This window comes from Leuresthes tenuis, unplaced genomic scaffold, assembly GCF_036924035.1.
Source record: "Leuresthes tenuis unplaced genomic scaffold, fLeuTen1.0.hap1 SCAF_1, whole genome shotgun sequence".
NCBI classification, from domain to species: Eukaryota; Metazoa; Chordata; class Actinopteri; order Atheriniformes; family Atherinopsidae; genus Leuresthes; species Leuresthes tenuis.
The window spans coordinates 9,039,436-9,061,807 of NW_027325355.1; the positions used below are offsets into that span (position 1 = coordinate 9,039,436).

Genomic DNA, 22,372 nt, shown 5'->3' on the forward strand with positions numbered 1-22,372 from the left:
TCTGTGACAAGAAGAGTCAGAAACTAATGACATGGATAAAAGTGAACTCTGCTCACAGTGTAGATTCAGAGCAGGAAGTTAGTCCTCACCCATCACTGTGTTTAACTGTTTGAAGCTGTCGCCTGGAAGAAGGATTCTTGGCAAATGTGTTGACAGTGTAGATTATCTTCAGTAATTCCTTCTTCATCCAGTTTAAAATCACAGAGATTTAAGATTCCTCAGATCAGATGATGATCTGGACATTCTTGCATTAGCTCTCTGATCTCAGTGAGACTTCCTGGTTGAATAAAGGTGATGATGTGAGGTTCAGTTAGCTTTGCATTCACAGAGCTGTTGAAATTTCCCTTAAAACAGGTTACTTTGTACTTTTAGACCAAAAAGGTACATTTCAGAACCCGTACTTTTTAAGTTGAAGCAGAACTTTTATTTTTGACAAAGTATTTTAGTTAATTTTTTACAAAAGTAGATGTGCCTCTACTTAAAAAGAGGTTCTGTGTACTTTAGCAGCCCCTGAAGGAGAGTCAGAAATCATCAGTCACACCTGAACACACCTGAGTGTGTCATATAAAGCTGACCTCTGATCACTTTAAGACTCTTTTATGCTTTGCAGAGTTTCAGAGTGACGGCAGCCTGCAGACACAGAGGACTGATGTCGGAGAAGCAGCAGAGGATTTCCTCTTCTTCCACACAGACCTGGTCCAGACAGCAGAGAGCTGCAGAGGGAAGAAGTTCATGGAAGAAGCTGAGTAAGTGACACTTTGATTCATTTAACAAAGTCTCCGAGCAGAGAGAGATTTCCTCTGCTGATGAGACACAAGTCATGTGAGCTGAGAGTAAACAGCAACAATCAGTGTGTGTTGATGAGGAGCTGCAGCTTGTTACCAACATGAAATGTTTCCCACTCAGTCTGCTGCTGTTTTCTCCTCCAACAGAGGAACTCTGACTGGAATGTGCTGTTCACTGACACTCTGTTCATCACTGCTCTCTGAACACACTCACAATAAAACTCTGAGTCCTGATATGAGATCCAGATTAATCCTGGACTCTGATCCTGTTGGACTCTGATACTCAACCTGTTTTATGAAGGATCATAATTCAGGTGTGTCTGGAGCCTCTGTGTGTGATCATGTGGACTCATCAGTGGGTGAATGATATTTAACAGAGAGGAGTGACCGCTCCCTGGTGGTTCCTGTCAGACTGCAGTGATCCTGCAGGATGGATTTCTGGAGTCCTGCTGCTACTTATCTACAGTGGAGCTGTTCATGCTGCAGGTTTAGATAATCAGTGTGTGTCAGTAAATGGAAATGCTTCATCATCATCATCATCATCATCAGGATCATGATGTCTGTGCTGCTCCATGCCTCCCTCCAGTGGACTGATGGAAGTACAGCAGCTGATCTTTTTACAGCCCAAATGATGGAGAGGAGGATTTGAGTTGATGTGCAGATGAATGATTTGTGTTTCCTCTGCAGATGAAGGTAGAAAGTGTGTGTGAGCTGATGTGAATTCAGCAGCATGGATCAGTGTGAGGACACTAAAACCACTCTGTGTGGGGAACATGAGAGCCAGAGCAAAGCTCAGAGGTGAGATGACCATCTCTAACTGTCCATGACTCTGCTCCATGTCAGAGCTCAGCACTCACATCACCAAAGCACCTTTATTCATAGGAACCAACCTGAACCAGAACCAGAACCAGAACCTGAACCCAGCTGTGTGTCCTTTAAGAGCAATGAGTCAATGGATCGTCCTCTTGACTTCAAATCAGACCAACATCCATCCTTTAAGAGGTGAGCTGAGTGTAAATGTTGTAACAGAGTAAAATGTAGCAGAGTCAGTTTGAACAGTTTTTATTCCAACATGTGTTTAATGTGAGCTCAGCTCTGTTTCACATCCATTTCTCCATTGTATTGGAAATGAACATTTCTTCAGTCTGTGGCAGTACATGTTGTGATCTTTTATTCACAATTGCTAATAAATGGATCCACCAAGTTTGTAATTATATTTTTGTCTCACAGAATTGATCAAAACAACTTTGTTTCTGGTAGAATTTTATGGAAAATCTTGACTTTATTAAAACAAATCTTTTTCTTTCAGGATCTCTCCAAATTTTCCAACTGAATTTCACATTGAACCTGAACCAGAACCTGGACCCAGCTGTGTGTCCTTTAAGAGCAATGAGTCAATGGATCTACCTCTTTACTTCAAATCAGACCAACATCCATCCTTTAAGAGGTGAGCTGAGTGTAAATGTTGTAACAGAGTAAAATGTAGCAGAGTCAGTTTGAACAGTTTTTATTCCAACATGTGTTTAATGTGAGCTCAGCTCTGTTTCACATCCATTTCTATGTTCATATGTGAAGCGGTGCGTGTTGGATGTTTTCCACAAACACAGCCTCCATCACCTACCGCCACATTTAAACTGTGTCTGTCACACATAGGAAATCTAAGTATTGAGTCCACTTTGTGCTGGAAATGAACTGTTGTACAGTCTGTAGCAGTAGATGCTGTGATCATTTATTCACATTTGCTAATAAACGGATACACCTCTAACTAAACAAACACATGTATGAGTTCATAACAAAATTGTGGACATCCACAACCTTTTCTTCTGATTGTTTTATTTTATGACAACACACACTTCAACAGCAAAGAGAACAGCAGACATTCTGCATCAGAGGTTTGAATCAAACAGCTTCACCTGTCTGTAGATATAAAGCTTGTAATACTTGGCACCACATCTGGAACCCTGACTCTAGTTTCATGGATGTGAACATCTGTGTGTGATGGAAGACTTAGTTTGTTTCCATAGAAATTATCTCTTATTCTGTTACTTTACAAAAGCAAAACGGAGGGTTTATGATCTTTGCTTATTATTTATCATTTACTGTTCTCAGTGTATTTTAGGTTTATTATTTAGTTTTATTTCAAGATATTTACTTTAAATGGTTTAGATTAAATTCAACATGTGACATTTTGAGTTGATCACCTTCTGAGTTTTGACTGTGTTCTGGGTGCAGAGAAGATTATAATCTATGTTTTTTAATCAGGAGGAAGCTGGAGAGTGCTGAACCCAGCTGGTTATCCATGAAGAATACTTCCATATCTGACAGATATGGATACCAACAGGTAGCACAGAGGTAAGAAAGATTATCAAAATCTTGGGCTGTCATAGTTGACGCGTTGATCGCGATGCGATTAATTAAAAACAATCTTTTTTTATCACGATTATTCGCTGAATTAAAGATTTGAATTGAATAAAAGTCACTAAGAGTTCAGAGTTCTGAATCTGATGTGTCTAATAACTGCAGTTTTTCATTCATTTAACTGTCATTAGGCCCTGTTCTGTTTTCGTTTGTTGTCTACTACCTCGTCAGGTTTAAGATCACATTTTTGTGACATTTTATGTACTGTCCATCCATCCATTATCTGCCGCTTCTCTGGAGGTCGGGTCGCGGGGGCAGCAGCTTGAGCAAAGAAACCCAAATATCCCTGTCCCCGGCCACCTCCTCCAGCTCTTCCGGGGAGACCCCGAGAGCCATAGTCTCTCCAACGTGTCCTGGGTCTCCCCCGGGGTCTCCTCCCAGTGGGACGTGCCCGGAACACCTCCCCAGGGAGGCGTCCAGGAGGCATCCTAACCAGATGCCCGAGCCACCTCATCTGACTCCTCTCAATGCGGAGGAGCAGCGGTTTTACTCCGAGCCCCTCCCGGATGACTGAGCTTCTCACCCTATCTCTAAGGGAGAGCCCAGACACCCTGCGGAGGAAACCCATTTCGGCCGCTTGTATTCGCGATCTCGTTCTTTCGGTCACTACCCACAACTCGTGACCATAGGTGAGGATGGGAACATAGATTGACCAGTAAATCGGGGATCTTCGCCATCTGGCTCAGCTGCTTCTTCACAACGACGGGTCGGTGCAGAGCCCGCAACACTGTGGACCCGCACTGATCCGTCCGTCAAACTCCCGTTCCATCCGTCCTTCACTCGTGAACAAGACCCCGAGATACTTGAACTCCTCCACTTGTGGAAGGATCTTATTTCCGACCCGGAGAGAGCATTCCACCCTTTTTATGTACTGTACTTTTTAAATAGACATTTCAAGTGGGTCTACAATGCACGTTTTTATTAAAAGACATTTTTCTTTGTGTTTATTTGATTATAACTCTTAATATAGTACGGTGTACATTTTAGGACATCCTCAGGATCAGGCAATTCAGCGTCATTCCTCAGATGAAAAGGTGTCACCCTCGCACCAAAAGGCTTCATAAAAAAACTTTTCACAATGAACGGCCTCAGAAAAACAAATGTCACACTCAACGGCATCAGCTCAAACGTTGTCATTTAAAACAGCATCAGCTCAAAAGTTGTCAAAATCCTTTAAGTGTTTTGACAAGTAATTTAGTGTACTGAAATTGTAACTGTCTGTGCAATTTATTGAGGTATCGATAACTTGTGTTAGTCTGTCTGGTTTTTTTTTTAGTGAAAGTAACGCACACCACAGTTTATGGAGGTGCTGGTGAAGGAGCAAACATGGATAAAGGGAGGACGCCGCACACTCAACTCCAATTTTTTTATTTGACGTTTCAGACAGCAACAAGGCCATTGTCAAGTCATGCATGCTCATATAGCCAATATGAGGAGGTGCACTGTGTGCAATGCCACTAATTGCATGCAAGGCAAGGTGAAAGAAAAAAAAGGGGAAAAATAATAATAATTGACTCCGAACTGCAAAATGAGAAATAAAGCAAACCAATGATAATGGACTGACAACACACTGGAAAATCAATAAAACAAATATTTGTACATAAGTCTTATTCAGAAACAGTAAGTTTACACATTTCAGCATTGTGTATACTTCTTTGTGTCGGGGCTGACATCTTCAAAGAATATCTGAAAAAGATGTACAACAAGCAAAATGTTATTGCTCAACCACAGTGCGACATTTTTAAATAAAGTTGGGTGCATGCCATTTAGGAGAGAGTGGGTAAGATTGACTTTTCATTGTCAAGATCACTAAATCCACACAGTTATATTATATTTTAATTAAATTGCGTCTGCTTATTTAAATTATTTAGTGTATGGGGCAGGCGTCTCAACTTACCCTAGAGATATTAATTACTTTGTTACTATCTACTCCCCACAGCTAAAACGGTGCACTTCCATGCAAGGTCTACTGTTGTAGCTCACAGATAGTACCACAAGTCACATATAAAACAACATAGCCTAATGTCATCTGCCGCTCTTTTAGTTGATTACTCGCCGGCTCTGTTGTAAACAAATGCACATGGCCAGGAGGTGGTTTAGCAAAACTGCGCAAAAGTGACTGGACTTTCATAGTTCCCCTTTGGGAATCCGCGATCAAACCATGGATTATATTACATCCATGGGTCAAACCCAGACCAAAGACTATCATTGCCTAGACTTTGCACCCGTGACATTTTTTCCCGGTGCCGTTTTACAACCTTTTAGCTGATGCCTTTCAGTCTGACGTTTTTTTTTCCTGATGCCGTTCAGTGTGACAACTTTTGAGCTGAAGCCGTTTTATGTGAGAACTTTTGAGCTGATGCCGTTGAGTCTGACAACCTTTTAGCTGATGCCTTTTTAAATGAGAACTTTTGAGCTGAAGCCATTTTAAATGAGAACTTTTGAGTTGATGCCTTTTTAAATGAGAACTTTTGAGCTGAAGCCGTTTTATGTGAGAACTTTTGAGCCGAAGCCTTTTTAAATGAGAACTTTTGAGCTGAAGCCGTTTTAAATGACAACGTTTGAGCTGATGCCGTTGAGTGTGACATTTGTTTTTTTGAGGCCGTTCATTGTGAAAAGTTTTTTTTATGAAGCCTTTTGGTGCCAGTCTGACACCTTTTCATCTGAGGAATGACGCCGAATTGCCTGATCCTGAGGATGTCCTAAAATGTACACCGTAATATAGAGTTTAATCGTGAGTTAACTTTGGAAAAATGTGATTAATTGCGATTAAAGTAATTGATTGTTTGACAGCCCCATTAAAATCATAACAAAGTGCTGCATCAGATTAATTTTGAGAATGTTTCACAAAAAGCTGTTTACATGTTTACCTGTGCTCACTAAAATTAGTCTTATACAATCAAACACTGACCAGCTCCACTCCAGGGCCTTTGTTCATGTGTTCTTCAACTGGAAGGAGGAGTTGAGATTCACAAAAAATTAATTCTGGACAAAAGATGTGCATCCTTCAGCATGTTGTTAAAAGTCTGAGGTACATATCCTGGCAACAAAGACAGACTGATCAAATCCAATATAGAGATCTTCTTGAACAATCTGGTTGGGATTAGGTCTAAAATACAAGTTGATGATTTAAAAGAAGCTACTGTTGTTGTTAGCAGACCCCGAAGGGGGACTCAGAACAAACTGGAGGGATCATATATCCCATTTGGCCTGGGGTCACCTCCAGGATCCCCCAGGAGGAGCTGGAGAGAGTCGTTGGAGAGAGGGATGAATGGGTTTCACTGATGGACCTGTTGTGTCCATCACATGTAAGAGATGACAGCATAGAGGATGTTCCCACAGCGGCTGTGTTCTTCTACCACAGCAGAATGTTGTCTAATGCATAAATAGATGGTTATATTAACAATGGTCCTGTGGAATTGTCTAAAGCTAGTGACATCTTCAAGTTCTGTTTAAAGCAAAACAAGAAAAACAGGCACATAGGCACATGTTGAATGACTGAAAACAACTTGTGAGAATATCTTGGTGGTCCACATCATTAAAAAGGTCAATAAAAGCACAATAAAATAGAAGCTACTGAAGCTCCACTTAAATACAGACAGAAATTATATTTCACTGTTAATAGTAGTGAGAGCAATCTTTGACAGAGTTGTAATCAACAATCTAACTAATAGGACCTTTACCTTGTGTTTGTCTCGGTGTGGACAGACAGAATGTGAGCTCATTCTTCATGATTCCTCCACAGAGTGGACCAGCAGAGCTCAGAGGTTCCCAGTGGTCAGTCTGCCCAGCAGCATCAAACACAGCTGGACTCCATATTTATGGTCTGTACATGTACAACAACTACTTTTCCATCTATTCTGTTCACAGTCATCTCCATGCTGCACTTTGTAGACCAGTGTATTGTCAGTGTGTCCAACATGGATCTGATGTTTGGCTCCATGATTTCAGTCTGATTGGCTCATTCATATAGTATTCTGTTCCAGCTGCTGGAGGACAACATGGTCACTTTTGTGAAGGAGGAGCTGAAGAAGATCCAGAAGGTTCTGAGTGCAGATTACCCAGAATGCTTAGAGAGTCAGAGGGAGGATGAGGATGAAGAGCAGAGGAGCAGCAGAGAGGCATTAGTGAAGATCACAGTTCACTTCCTGAGGAGAATGAAGCAGGAGGAGCTGGCTGACCGTCTGCAGAGCAGTAAGAGGATTTCTCTAAAGATTTAACCTGCTGGATAAATGACACATTTACTGATGTCTCAACACACAGAACAACACATGTTCAAATACTCATTCTTTACAGGGTTGAAATATTTATTTACTATTGTTACTCTTTGTGTCCATTCAGAATTTTGTGGACGTAAACTTAAATCTGCTCTGAAGAAGAAGTTCCAGTGTGTGTTTGAGGGGATTTCTAGAGCAGGAAACCCAACCCCTCTGAATCAGATCTACACAGAGCTCTACATCACAGAGGGAGGGACTGGAGAGGTCAATGATGAACATGAGGTCAGACAGATTGAAACAGCATCCAGGAAACCAAATAGACCAGAAACAACCATCAGGCAAGAAGACATCTTTAAACTCCCACCTGGAAGAGATGAACCAATCAGAACAGTGATGACAAAGGGAGTGGCTGGCATTGGGAAAACAGTCTTAACACAGAAGTTCACTCTGGACTGGGCTGAAGGCAAAGCCAACCAGGACATCCAGTTCATGTTTCCATTCACTTTCAGAGAGCTGAATGTGCTGAAAGAGAAAAAGTTCAGCTTGGTGGAACTTGTTCATCACTTCTTTACTGAAACCAAAGAAGCAGGAATCTGCAGCTTTGAAGAGTTCCAGGTTGTGTTCATCTTTGACGGTCTGGATGAGTGTCGACTTCCTCTGGACTTCCACAACAAGGAGCCCCTGACTGATGTTACAGAGTCCACCTCAGTGGATGTGCTGCTGACAAACCTCATCAGGGGGAAACTGCTTCCCTCTGCTCGCCTCTGGATAACCACACGACCTGCAGCAGCCAATCAGATCCCTCCTGGCTGTGTTGGCATGGTGACAGAGGTCAGAGGGTTCATTGGCCCACAGAAGGAGGAGTACTTCAGGAAGAGATTCAGAGATAAGAAGCAGGCCCGCAGGATCATCTCCCACATCCAGACATCACGAAGCCTTCACATCATGTGCCACATCCCAGTCTTCTGCTGGATCACTGCTACAGTTCTGGAGGATGTGTTGAAAACCAGAGAGGGAGGAGGGCTGCCCAAGACCCTGACTGAGATGTACATCCACTTCCTGGTGGTTCAGGCCAAAGTGAAGAAGGTCAAGTATGATGGAGGAGCTGAGACAGATCCACACTGGAGTCCAGAGAGCAGGAAGATGATTGAGTCTCTGGGAAAACTGGCTTTTGAGCAGCTGCAAAAAGGAAACCTGATCTTCTATGAATCAGACCTGACAGAGTGTGGCATCGATATCTCAGCAGCCTCAGTGTACTCAGGAGTGTTCACACAGATATTTAAAGAGGAGAGAGGGCTGTACCAGGAGAAGGTGTTCTGCTTCATCCATCTGAGTGTTCAGGAGTTTATGGCTGCTCTTCATGTCCATCTGACCTTCATCAACTCTGGAGTCAACCTGATGGAGCAGCAAACAACCCACTGGTGGCCTAAATGGTTCAATGAACCATATGTAAAACATCTCCATCAGAGTGCTGTGAACAAGGCCTTACAGAGTCCAAATGGACACCTGGACCTGTTCCTCCGCTTCCTCCTGGGTCTTTCCCTGCAGACCAATCAGAGTCTCCTACGTGATCTGCTGACACAGACAGGAAGTAGCTCACAGACCAATCAGGAAACAGTTGATTACATCAAGAAGAAGATCAGTGAGAGTCTGTCTGCAGAGAGAAGCATCAATCTGTTCCACTGTCTGAATGAACTGAATGATCGTTCTCTAGTGGAGCAGATCCAACAGTCCCTGAGTTCAGGAAGTCTCTCCACAGATAAACTGTCTCCTGCTCAGTGGTCAGCTCTGGTCTTCATCTTACTGTCATCAGGAAAAGATCTGGATGTGTTTGACCTGAAGAAATACTCTGCTTCAGAGGAGGCTCTTCTGAGGCTGCTGCCAGTGGTCAAAGCCTCCAACAAAGTGCTGTGAGTACAAACATAGATACATTTCTTTTTAAATACATTCTATACTTATTAACTGGAAAAAAACAGCAGAATCAGCATTAAACTCAGTTTCAAATTAACTTTAGTTTATCTACAGTGTCAGTTCACAACAAAATATCATCTTACAAGTGATATGAGATGATACTTTGTTGGAAATAGAAACTCAGCAGTTCTTCTGAGGAAGAACATGGTGACAATTATTTTTCAATTTTAGAGTCAATTTGTTTCATTGATTAATTAAAGGAGTTTATTTGCTCCCATATCATTAGTTAGTTACTTCGTGTCACGGCCCTTTGGGTGTCTTTCGGGGCCTTGTGTGGGTATGTTTCTTTATCTCCCCTCAGATCCTGAGCTGACTGGAGCACTGGGCTCTGATTAGTGCAACTCAGTGCAACGTCGTTCTGTGAGGTAGTGATTAAAAGCTCTGTCCCTGTCCCTTTGGGAGAGGCTTGCTCCTTGAGGACAGCAGCGTATATTGGGTTCTGTTGGCATTACCTTTTGGTTTTGAAGTTTTGCACCATACAACACACTGACAGCACATTTTCCATGTACAACATCACTGCAACTAATTGCCACTCCTCACAGTTACTCTTTTGTTGCATATTCAGTTTAGTTTTGGACTTGGATTACTTTAATAAATAAAATACTTGTTTTGTAAACCTTAAAACCGTGTGCTTCCTCCTTTTTGATGTGGCCTTTGAGCCAGGTCGTGTCACCTGACTTCAATCAGGTGTCTAAGTGATTTTTTTTTATAAACAGATGCCTGTAGATGACTACAATCAGGATCTCCAAACTGCTCACCAAGTCTGAGTCCAAATGTTAAAATGGCATAAAAAAGGATATTTTACAGCATTTTATCGACTAAATTTAGAAGCTCTCCAAAAACAGCTCCACACAGTCCACAGAAATGTTGCTGTTTTTCTCTGATATTTCCTCCCCAGACTCCTCAGAGTCATGATGACTGCATGTTTTCAGTATGTCTGGAAAATGAACAAGAATACTCAGGAATACTGTCTGAAATTCAAAAGCAGAGGACATTTAATTATTCTGCAGCAAGGGAACATTTACATACAGGAGCTGTGATGCAAATGTTCAAAGATACAGAGTTCTCAGGAGGCTTTTATAGGGTAGAGAAGACGGATGCTTGCGTCTATGCATGAGACATTTCCTTCTGTCCTGCAGGGAGCAGATAGTGGTGTTGATACCGCCAAGGTAGGTGACCTCTGAGTGCAGCTATTAATCTCATGCATACGTCAACATAAGCTGTTACACAGAAGCAGAAATGATTATGTGGGCATAAAGGATCAGAATATTTCTATCACAGAACATCCTGAAGTGTAGATTTAGTTTTGCTGTCTGTTTTGTCTGTTTTGAACACGAGAAACTCTAACAAATGAATAAATAAATAACCAAAGTGCAGTTTAAGTCTTTTAAATGTACTTTTCTGTGGGAACTTTTCAAAGTGAGTCGATGTAAGAGAAAAACAAGTTGTCCTTTATGTATTGATTTCTTGGAAGAAATGTGTGTCAGTCCTACAGAAAGCATGGCAGCCTGCAGAGTGACAGACAAAGGCTGCAGCTACAGAGCCCTTTTCAGCTAGGGTTAGAGTGAAGTTACATGAAGTATTTCCACATACTATGCTGGAGTTTAAAGCTTTATTGAGTGAACAAGGGGATCAAAAAGACAAGATACACCTGAGGAATTTAGGGCAGAAGGAGCAACTCAAATCAATAAATAATCAAAACATAAAAAAGTTTTTACTTAATATTTTGGTAGCTCAACTACTTACTTAGAGAAAGAACCATTAAAAAGCCTCTCTAAACTAAATGAACCAAACAGAAATACCCAAAGAGAAGCACCTCTAAACCTCAACGATGCATAACAAAGGAACTGAACAAGCTGCAAAACTAATTAAAGTCGAGCTCAGTCTCAGAAGCAGTTCAAGATTCTTTATCAAAAGCACAGGATCACACAAGAAGATCAACCAGGATATAAAAAAAAGATAGTTGCACCATCAAAAATTCAACACAAGCAGAGGGAGCAAACTGCACACCAAGCTGCAGCTGCCCCCTGAAAGAGTCTCTTCAGGATCTTTTTATAGAAGGCTGGACAGTGGTGTGGTGATTAGCACTGTTGCCTCACAGTACCAAGGTTCCAGGTTCAGCTGGGGCCTATTGCATGTCCTCTCCGTGTTTGCATGTGTTCTCTCTGGGTTCTCCAGCTTCCTCCCAACGTCCAAAGACATACCTGTCAGGTTAATTGGTGCCTCTAAATTGTTCTCAGAAGTGACTGAGAGTGTGCACGGTTGTTTGTCTCTGTGATGGACTGGCAACCTGTCCAGGTGTACCCTGCCTCTTGCCCAATCACAGCTTGGATAGAATCCGGTCCCCCCACAACTCTAAATTGGATTAAACGGGTATAGAAAATGGATAGATGGTGTGCCATCAGCTGTGATTATGAGAGCAGAGTCTGGACGCCAGTCCAATGAGGTCTTGAAAAAGCTGAGCAGAAGGGTCAGAACAGACAATCCTTGCTGGATGATGACACTCGACTTTGCATGAAGGAGGGAGGTTGAGTGACTTCTCCAGAGGCCGAGGGCCTTAACAGCCACATTTGTTCATATGAGCTGATGAAGATAACACAATGGTGCCGGCAAAACAGCTGACTGTTAGTGTGAGAAGATTCTTTGCTGAGCTGAGATCATCACTAACAAAACAGGATGAGCCAATAACAGCAGAAGATACATCTTTTATTTTCTCCATCTACTGAGCTAAGACAGCACATGTAGACATTTTCTATCACTTTAATGTCATTAACAAATAAAAAGAAACAAACAGTGAAACAGAATTCTTCCACTAATCAAATATGAATGTAGTTTGATTGATCAACGGATCAAGTTATTTCCTTCAATCTCATTTTCTCCTCAGACTGAGTGGCTGTAACCTCTCAGAGAGAAGCTGTGAAGCTCTGTCTTCAGCTCTCAGCTCCCAGTCCTCCACTCTGACAGAACTGGGCCTGAGTAACAACAACCTGCAGGATTCAGGCGTGAAGCAGCTTTCTGTTGGACTGAAGAGTCAAAACTGCAGACTGGAAACACTCAGGTAAGGATTCATGAACTTTTCAGCTGAGAGCTGATATAATTCTGGCTTAAATGGATGAAAAAACAGCTTCCAGGTACCTTGATCAATGAAAGAGGTTGATCTGTTCTGCCTTTTTATTATCTGGCTTAAATAACTCTGATAATGAAGAGAATGAAATATAACACACAGTTTAAAGAAATACCAAAGTGCTCTTTTACTTTAACTCCTTTCCATTTCTGTAGATTTGTCCTAAAACACAGATCCATTACATACCCAAAGTAAATTAATTTACAGAAACATGAGCTGTTTTTTTTAAATGTGGACACACTGCACTGGAACAAAGTTATGATATCTGTATGTTTATTGCACTGAAACGTCTCTTTGATCCAATCTCCCGTCCTGAGCGTGCATGAGGCGACTGTGTAGAGAAAAACTTCCTTTTAACAGGAAGAAACCTCCATCAGAACCAAAACCAGGAAGGGCAGCCATCTGCCTCGACCAGCTGGGGGACAACAAGCACCATAACACCAGGCCAGAGATACCTGCTGAGAAAGAGAAACACAAGTTAATGACAACAATAATGTCATATGAACATGGAGAGAAAAGAGAGCAGAGGGAGGAGAGGTGCATCATGGGAGGTCCCCCAGCAGTCTGGGCCTATAGCAGCATAACTATGGGATGTTTCAGGGTCACCTGAGCCATCCCTAACTATAAGCTTTATCACAAAGGAAAGTTTTAAGCCTAATCTTAAAGGTAGAGAGGGTGTCTTCTTCCTGAAGCCAAGCTGGCAACTGGTACCACAGAGAGGGCCCTGATAACTGAAGGCTCTGCCTCCCATTCTACTTTTTGAAACCCTGGGAACCACAAGTAAACCTGCAGTCTGAGAGAAAGTGCTCTGTTGGGAAAATATCCAACTATGAGATGTTTCTCACTCAGCCCACAGAGTTGCAGCATCAGACAGACTTCAGTCAGTAACTGGATTCTGCTCCTCTGCATGTGAACAGTTACCAGGATGGTGTTCCAGTTAAATGGTCCAGTCAGTCTGCGAGCAAAGCTCCACTCAAATGTGCACGTAACTGTGCTGACTGATACAGTTGCAGAGTCAGCAGAATATCTGTGGAGATGACAGGACTCTGGGGTGTACTGGAAGTCTGAGGTGTGCAGAGTGAAGAGAAACAGTGAGAGTACAGTGAAAAGTGAAATGTTGAAATATTCACAATAATCTAAACATTTGATGACATTCAGCTTCAATTTCAGAGTAGTTCTCTCAGAGTTTCTGTGTTGTTTTGTGTGTCTGCAGCCTGTCAGGCTGTCTGATCACAGAGGAAGGCTGTGCTTTTCTGGCCTTAGCTGTGACCTCCAACCCCTCCCATCTGAGAGAGCTGGACCTGAGCTACAACCATCCAGGAGACTCAGGAGTGAAGCTGCTGATGGCTGCACTGAAGGATCCACACAAACTCAGGTATGGAGAGGCCTGCTTCAGCCACACACAATGTCTGATAGAGGAGGAAGAGCTGGAAACATGTTCTCTGTCCTGCACTCAGCCCTGTGTTTTTGCTTCCTGCTGAGTGTTACATGAACAATCGCACATGTAGGAGCCTTTTTCCTTTGCTCACAGCAGAAACACTGGTTGAACAGAAACAGCAGATATTTGTGGAGGAGGTCTCCAAGGAGAACATCTGCAGGAACAACAGTGAGAAGTGTCTGTTGGTCCTCTGACCCTGGATCAGATACAGAGATGGGTCCAAGACATGTTAGCCTAGCTTAGCTCAAAGATTTATAAAACCCTGTAAATGGAGTCCATGGAGGGGAGAGGGCGGCTGATGATCCTCTTTGCAGTGTTGACCACTTTCTGCAGCATATTCCTGTCTACTTCAGTACAGCTAGCAGACCACACTGAGATGCAGTATGTCCATCCTTTCCATTCCTGTAGATTTGTCCTAAAACACAGATCCATCACATACCCAAAGTAAACTACTTTACAGAAATAAGAGCTGTTTTTTACTCTAAATGTGAGCATCAAACCTCCTTTAAATGTGGACACACTGCACTGGAACAAAGTTATGATATCTGTATGGTTATTTGCTAATGACCCTGACCCTTTTTTAAACGCTTATGAATTAGACAGATGTGCAGCTTCTGGTTTCCTGCCATTTAACGGGCGACAAAGCCACATAATCTTTTAGTGAATCAGAAGCTGAATATATTTCCCAAACAGACAGAATCCTTCTAAGTGTTACTGGAAGTGAAGAAGACATGTTTGAACACAATGGAAAAATATCATGTTTAAGTTATTTTTATAAACAGATGCCTGTAGATGACTACAATCAGGATCTCCAAGTCCTTGCTGCTCCCCAAGTCTGAGTCCAAATATTAAAATGGCATAAAAAAGGATATTTTACAGCATTTTGTCAGACTAAATCTAGAAGCTCTCCAAAAACAGCTCCACACAGTCCACAGAAATGTTGCTGTTTTTCTCTGATATTTCCTCCCCAGACTCCTCAGAGTCATGATGACTGCATGTTTTCAGTATGTCTGGAAAACGAATAAGAATACTCAGGAATACTGTCTGATATTCAAAAGCAGATGACATTTAATTATCCTGCAGCAAGGGAACATTTGCTTACAGGAGCTGTGATGCAAATGTTCAAAGATACAGAGTTCTCAGGAGGCTTTTATAGGGTAGAGAAGACGGATGCTTGCGTCTATGCATGAGACATTTCCTTCTGTCCTGCAGGGAGCAGATAGTGGTGTTGATACCGCCAAGGCTGTGGGACACTCAGTTCTTAGAGCGGACAGTGGTGATCTCTGAGTGCAGCTATTAATCTCATGCATACGTCAACATAAGCAGTTACACAGAAGCAGAAATGATTATGTGGGCATAAAGGATCAGAATATTTCTATCACAGAACGTCCTGAAGTGTAGATTTAGTTTTGCTGTCTGTTTTGTCTGTTTTGAACACGAGAAACTCTAACAAATGAATAAATAAATAACCAAAGTGCAGTTTAAGTCTTTTAAATGTACTTTTCTGTGGGAACTTTTCAAAGTGAGTCGATGTAAGAGAAAAACAAGTTGTCCTTTATGTATTGATTTCTTGGAAGAAATGTGTGTCAGTCCTACAGAAAGCATGGCAGCCTGCAGAGTGACAGACAAAGGCTGCAGCTACAGAGCCCTTCTCAGCTAGGGTTAGAGGGAAGTTACATGAAGTATTTCCACATGCTAAGCTGGAGTTTAAAGCTTTATTGAGTGAACAAGGGGACCAAAAAGACAAGATAAACCTGAGGAATTTAGGGCAGAAGGCTCAAAAGAGCCAATCCTTGCTGGATGATGACACTCGACTTTGCATGAAGGAGGGAGGTTGAGTGAGTTCTCCAGAGGCCGAGGGCCTTAACAGCCACATTTGTTCATATGAGCTGATGAAGATAACACAGTGGTGCCGGCAAAACAGCTGACTGTTAGTGTGAGAAGATGCTTTGCTCCCATGGTGTTCTTTGCTGAGCTGAGATCATCACTAACAAAACAGGATGAGCCAAATAACAGCAGAAGATACATCTTTTATTTTCTCCATCTACTGAGCTAAGACAGCACTTGTAGACATTTTCCATCACTTTAATGTAATTAACAAATAAACTGAAACAAACAGTGAAACAGAATTCTTCCACTAATCAAATATGAATGTAGTTTGATTGATCAATGGATCAAGTTATTTCCTTCCATCTCATTTCCTCCTCAGACTGAGTGGCTGTAGCCTCTCAGAGAGAAGCTGTGAAGCTCTGTCCTCAGTTCTCAGCTCCCAGTCCTGCACTCTGACAGAACTGGGCCTGAGTAACAACAACCTGCAGGATTCAGGAGTTAAGCAGCTTTCTGTTGGACTGAAGAGTCAAAACTGCAGACTCGTAACACTCAGGTAAGGATTCATGAACTTTTCAGCTGAGAGCTGATATAATTCTGGCTTAAATGGATGAAAAAACAGTTTCCAGGTACCTTGATCAATGAAAGAGGTTGATCTGTTCTGCCTTTTTATTATCTGGCTTAAATAACTCTGATAATGAAGCGAATGAAATATAACACACACAGTTTAAAGAAATACCAAAGTGCTCTTTTATTTTAACTCCTTTCCATTCCTGTAGATTTGTCCTAAAACACAGATCCATCACATACCCAAAGTAAACTACTTTACAGAAACATGAGCTGTTTTTCCTCTAAATGTGAGCATCAAACCTCCTTTAAATGTGGACACACTGCACTGGAACAAAGTTATGATATCTGTATGTTTATTGCACTGAAACTTCACTTTGATCCAATCCCCTGTTCTGAGCGTGCACAAGGCGACTGTGAAAAGAAAAAACTCCCTTTTAACAGGAAGAAACCTCCATCAGAACCAGAACCAGGTAGGGCGGCCATCTGCCTCGACCAGCTGGGGGTTGAGAGGTCAGGAAAGAGGGGACAATAAGCACCATAACACCAGGCCAGAGATATCTGCTGAGAAAGAGAAACACAAGTTAATGACAGCAATGATGTCATATATACATGGAGAGTAAAGAGAGCAGAAGGAGGAGAGGTGCATCATGGGAGGTCCCCCAGCAGACTAAGCCTATAGCAGCATAACTATGAGATGTTTCACAGTCACCTGAGCCATCCCTAACTATAAGCTTTATCACAAAGGAAAGTTTTAAGCCTAATCTTAAAGGTAGAGAGGGTGTCTGCTTCCTGAAGCCAAACTGGCAGCTGGTTCCACAGAGAGGGGCCTGATACCTGAAGGCTCTGCCTCCCATTCTACTTTTAGAAACTCTGGGAACCACAAGTAAACCTGCTGACTGAGAGCAAAGTGCTCTGTTGGGAAAATATTCAACTATGAGATGTTTCTCACTCAGCCCACAGAGTAGCAGCGTCAGAAAGACTTCAGTCAGTAACTGGATTCTGCTCCTCTGCATGTGAACAGTTACAAGGATGGTGTTCCAGTTAAATGGTCCAGTCAGTCTGTGCACGTAACTGTGCTGACTGATACAGCTGCAGAGTCAGCAGAATATCTGTGGAGATGACAGGACTCTGGGGTGTACTGGAAGTCTGAGGTGTGCAGAGTGAAGAGAAACAGTGAGAGTACAGTGAAGAGTGAAATGTTGAAATATTCACAATAATCTAAACATTTGATGACGTTCAGCTTCAGTTTCAGAGCAGTTCTCTCAGAGTTTCTGTGTTGTTTTGTGTGTCTGCAGCCTGTCAGGCTGTCTGATCACAGAGGAAGGCTGTGCTTCTCTGGCTGAAGCTGTGACCTCCAACCCCCCCCATCTGAGAGAGCTGGACCTGAGCTACAACCATCCAGGAGACTCAGGAGTGAAGCTTCTGATGGCTGCACTGAAGGATCCACACAAACTCAGGTATGGACAGGCCTGCTGCAGCCACACACAATGTCTGATAGAGGAGGAAGAGCTGGAAACATGTTCTCTGTCCTGCACTCAGCCCTGTGTTTTGCTTCCTGCTGAGTGTTACATGAACAATCACACTGGAACAAAGTTATGATATCTGTACGGTTATTTGCTTTGAGGTGAACCTGACCCTTTTTTGAACGCTTGTGAATTAGACAGATGTGCAGCTTCTGGTTTCCTGCCATTTAACGGGCGACAAAGCCACATAATCTTTTAGTGAATTTGAAGCTGAATATATTTCCCAAACAGACAGAATCCTTCTAAGTGTTACTGGAAGTGAAGAAGACATGTTTGAACACAATGGAAAAATATCATGTTTAAGTTATTTTTATAAACAGATGCCTGTAGATGACTACAATCAGGATCTCCAAGTCCTTGCTGCTCCCCAAGTCTGAGTCCAAATATTAAAATGGCATAAAAAAGGATATTTTACAGCATTTTATCGACTAAATCTAGAAGCTCTCCAAAAACAGCTCCACACAGTCCACAGAAATGTTGCTGTTTTTCTCTGATATTTCCTCCCCAGACTCCTCAGAGTCATGATGACTGCATGTTTTCAGTATGTCTGGAAAACGAATAAGAATACTCAGGAATACTGTCTGATATTCAAAAGCAGATGACATTTAATTATCCTGCAGCAAGGGAACATTTGCTTACAGAAGCTGTGATGCAAATGTTCAAAGATACAGAGTTCTCAGGAGGCTTTTATAGGGTAGAGAAGACGGATGCTTGCGTCTATGCATGAGACATTTCCTTCTGTCCTGCAGGGAGCAGATAGTGGTGTTGATACCGCCAAGGCTGTGGGACACTCAGTTCTTAGAGTGGACAGTGGTGATCTCTGAGTGCAGCTATTAATCTCATGCATACGTCAACATAAGCAGTTACACAGAAGCAGAAATGATTATGTGGGCATAAAGGATCAGAATATTTCTATCACAGAACGTCCTGAAGTGTAGATTTAGTTTTGCTGTCTGTTTTGTCTGTTTTGAACACGAGAAACTCTAAAAATGGATAAATAAATAACCAAAGTGCTGTTTAAACCTTTTAAATGTACTTTTCTGTGGGAACTTTTCGAAGTGAGTCGATGTAAGAGAAAAACAAGTTGTCCTTTATGTATTGATTTCTTGGAAGAAATGTGTGTCAGTCCTACAGAAAGCATGGCAGCCTGCAGAGTGACAGACAAAGGCTGCAGCTACAGAGCCCTTCTCAGCTAGGGTTAGAGGGAAGTTACATGAAGTATTTCCACATGCTAAGCTGGAGTTTAAAGCTTTATTGAGTGAACAAGGGGATGAAAAAGACAAGATAAACCTGAGGAATTTAGGGCAGAAGGCTCAAAAGAGCCAATCCTTGCTGGATGATGACACTCGACTTTGCATGAAGGAGGGAGGTTGAGTGAGTTCTCCAGAGGCCGAGGGCCTTAACAGCCACATTTGTTCATATGAGCTGATGAAGATAACACAGTGGTGCCGGCAAAACAGCTGACTGTTAGTGTGAGAAGATGCTTTGCTCCCATGGTGTTCTTTGCTGAGCTGAGATCATCACTAACAAAACAGGATGAGCCAAATAACAGCAGAAGATACATCTTTTATTTTCTCCATCTACTGAGCTAAGACAGCACTTGTAGACATTTTCCATCACTTTAATGTAATTAACAAATAAACTGAAACAAACAGTGAAACAGAATTCTTCCACTAATCAAATATGAATGTAGTTTGATTGATTAATGGATCAAGTTATTTCCTTCCATCTCATTTCCTTCTCAGACTGAATTGCTGTAACCTCTCAGAGAGAAGCTGTGAAGCTCTGTCGTCAGCTCTCAGGTCCCAGTCCTCCACTCTGACAGAACTGGGCCTGAGTAACAACAACCTGCAGGATTCAGGCGTGAAGCAGCTTTCTGTTGGACTGAAGAGTCAAAACTGCAGACTGGAAATACTCAGGTAAGGATTCATGAACTTTTCAGCTGAGAGCTGATATAATTCTGGCTTAAATGGATGAAAAACAGCTTCCAGGTACCTTGATCAGTGAAAGAGGTTGATTTGTTCTTCCTTTTGATTATCTGGCTTAAATAACTCTGATAATGAAATATAACACACACAGTTTAAATAAATACCAAAGTGCTCTTTTACTTTAACTCCTTTCCATTTCTGTAGATTTGTCCTAAAACAGAGATCCATCACATACCCAAAGTAAACTACTTTACAGAAATATGAGCTGTTTTTTCCCCTAAATGTGAGCATCAAACCTCCTTTAAATGTGGACACACTTCACTGGAGCAAAGTGATTATATTTGTATGGTTATTGCACTGAAACGTCTCTTTGATCCAATCTCCCGCCCTGAGCGTGCATGAGGCGACTGTGGAGAGAAAAAACTCCCTTTTAACAGGAAGAAACCTCCATCAGAACCAGAACATGGAAGGGCGGCCATTTGCCTCGACCAGCTGGGGGTTGAGAGGGCAGGAAAGAGGGGACAACAAGCACCATAACACCAGGCCAGAGATATCTGCTGAGAAAGAGAAACACAAGTTAATGACAGCAATGATGTCATATATACATGGAGAGTAAAGAGAGCAGAAGGAGGAGAGGTGCATCATGGGAGGTCCCCCAGCAGTCTGGGCCTATAGCAGCAGAACTATGGGATGTTTCAGGGTCACCTGAGCCATCCCTAACTATAAACTTTATCACAAAGGAAAGTTTTAAGCCTAATCTTAAAGGTAGAGAGGGTGTCTGCTTCCTGAAGCCAAACTGGCAGCTGGTTCCACAGAGAGGGGCCTGATACCTGAAGGCTCTGCCTCCCATTCTACTTTTAGAAACTCTGGGAACCACAAGTAAACCTGCTGACTGAGAGCAAAGTGCTCTGTTGGGAAAATATTCAACTATGAGATGTTTCTCACTCAGCCCACAGAGTAGCAGCGTCAGAAAGACTTCAGTCAGTAACTGGATTCTGCTCCTCTGCATGTGAACAGTTACAAGGATGGTGTTCCTGTTAAATGGTCCAGTCAGTCTGCGAGCAAAGCTCCACTCAAATGTGCACGTAACTGTGCTGACTGATACAGCTGCAGAGTCAGCAGAATATCTGTGGAGATGACAGGACTCTGGGGTGTACTGGAAGTCTGTGGTGTGCAGAGTGAAGAGAAACAGTGAGAGTACAGTGAAGAGTGAAATGTTGAAATATTCACAATAATCTAAACATTTTATGACATTCAGCTTCAGTTTCAGAGCAGTTCTCTCAGAGTTTCTGTGTTGTTTTGTGTGTCTGCAGCCTGTCAGGCTGTCTGATCACAGAGGAAGGCTGTGCTTCTCTGGCCTTAGCTGTGACCTCCAACCCCTCCCATCTGAGAGAGCTGGACCTGAGCTACAACCATCCAGGAGACTCAGGAGTGAAGCTGCTGACAGCTGCACTGAAGGATCCACACAAACTCAGGTATGGAGAGGCCTGCTGCAGCCACACACAATGTCTGATAGAGGAGGAAGAGCTGGAAACATGTTCTCTGTCCTGCACTCAGCCCTGTGTTTTTGCTTCCTGCTGAGTGTTACATGAACAATCACACATGTAGGAGCCTTTTTCCTTTGCTCACAGCAGAAACACTGGTTGAACAGAAACAGCAGATATTTATGGAGGAGGTCTCCAAGGAGAACATCTGCAGGAACAACAGTGAGAAGTGTCTGTTGGTCCTCTGACCCTGGATCAGATACAGAGATGGGCCCAGGACATGTTAGCATAGCTTAGCACAAAGATTTATAAAACCATGTTCACCGTACATCTGGAAATATGAACATGTGGATTAGACCTGTGTCTCTCCCTCCATACGCCCACATGGGGGATCTTCACCTGGACTGGCTCTCTGACAGCTCCAACACAGTCAAAGAACAGTGTGTGGAACTTGATGTGTTTCAGCTCAGAGATAAAGCCACCAGAGCAAACTTCAACAATCCTCTGAGCTCCACATGACTTGATATCAGAGTCACTGACAGAGCACTCAGATCCCTGCCTCTGGAGTTTGTGATGTTAGTGATCACTGCTCCATCACCTGTGTCAGAGACACTAAAATCACTCAGTCTCTAATGATCAGCACAGGAAATGGGAAGCATTTGAATCTTCAGGATGTTTGAAATGACTCTGATCATATATTCTCTGTTACTGATCCTGCCGTGGCTCTGGAAGACTTTTCACAGTGTTTGAATGTTCCTGCTGACAGATGTGGCCCTTATAAAAGCTCAGAATCAGAACCAGATCCAGTCCTTGGTTCTCCACACAGCTCTCTGAAGACTGGTCCAGCTCTGCTTCATTTCTCCTAACAGAACGGGCAGTTTCTCCATGCTGGGCAGAAGGAGAACTGTGGCTATATGAAGGGACATTTCTTCAGATCCTTTTCAGGCAGCTGTTAGAATGAGTCACATTGTGTTAGAAAGTGTAGCTGTGTCTCCACATCCTCTCTGCTCCACAGGGAGCCATGATCTCTGATAGAGGCCCGTCTCAGTGGCCAGTGTGTGTGCACTGAGTGTGTCCTCTGTTAACG

General features: G+C 42.6%; 4 protein-coding genes across 4 annotated transcripts in view; 3 read left to right on the plus strand and 1 right to left on the minus strand.

Moving 5' to 3' along the window:
* Positions 1-22,135, plus strand: part of LOC140291873 (NLR family CARD domain-containing protein 3-like) — a 323,587-nt gene extending 301,452 nt beyond the window's left edge. The window contains exons 3-4 of the mRNA XM_072379448.1: positions 12,276-12,449; positions 21,115-22,135. Of these exons, the coding sequence (XP_072235549.1) occupies positions 12,276-12,449; positions 21,115-21,382 (442 nt within the window). The 3' untranslated portion in view covers positions 21,383-22,135. The remainder of the gene's footprint in view (positions 1-12,275; positions 12,450-21,114) is intronic.
* LOC140291438 (uncharacterized) overlaps positions 1-22,372 on the minus strand; it is an 873,052-nt gene that overhangs the window by 474,478 nt on the left and 376,202 nt on the right. The window lies entirely within an intron of this gene.
* The window catches only part of LOC140295152 (NLR family CARD domain-containing protein 3-like), a 229,674-nt gene continuing 208,683 nt past the window's right edge, over positions 1,382-22,372 (plus strand). Inside the window, exon 1 of the mRNA XM_072379638.1 lies at positions 1,382-1,485. The gene's annotated coding sequence lies outside the window, so the exon portion shown is untranslated. The remainder of the gene's footprint in view (positions 1,486-22,372) is intronic.
* Positions 1,484-10,380, plus strand: LOC140295104 (NLR family CARD domain-containing protein 3-like). The gene is made up of 5 exons (XM_072379635.1): positions 1,484-1,583; positions 1,668-1,787; positions 6,949-7,027; positions 7,190-7,397; positions 7,545-10,380. Exons 1-5 carry the CDS (start codon positions 1,516-1,518, stop codon positions 9,332-9,334), a joined length of 2,265 nt encoding a protein of 754 aa, XP_072235736.1. The 5' UTR covers positions 1,484-1,515; the 3' UTR covers positions 9,335-10,380.

Bases quoted from the DNA above. Each gene is read 5' to 3' on its own strand.
- LOC140295104 (XM_072379635.1), top strand. From the start codon at position 1,516: ATGGATCAGTGTGAGGACACTAAAACCACTCTGTGTGGGGAACATGAG. The intron at 1,788-6,948 runs GTGAGCTGAGTG...ATTCCTCCACAG, and splicing joins CAACATCCATCCTTTAAGAG to AGTGGACCAGCAGAGCTCAG. The intron at 7,028-7,189 runs GTCTGTACATGT...ATTCTGTTCCAG, and splicing joins AGCTGGACTCCATATTTATG to CTGCTGGAGGACAACATGGT.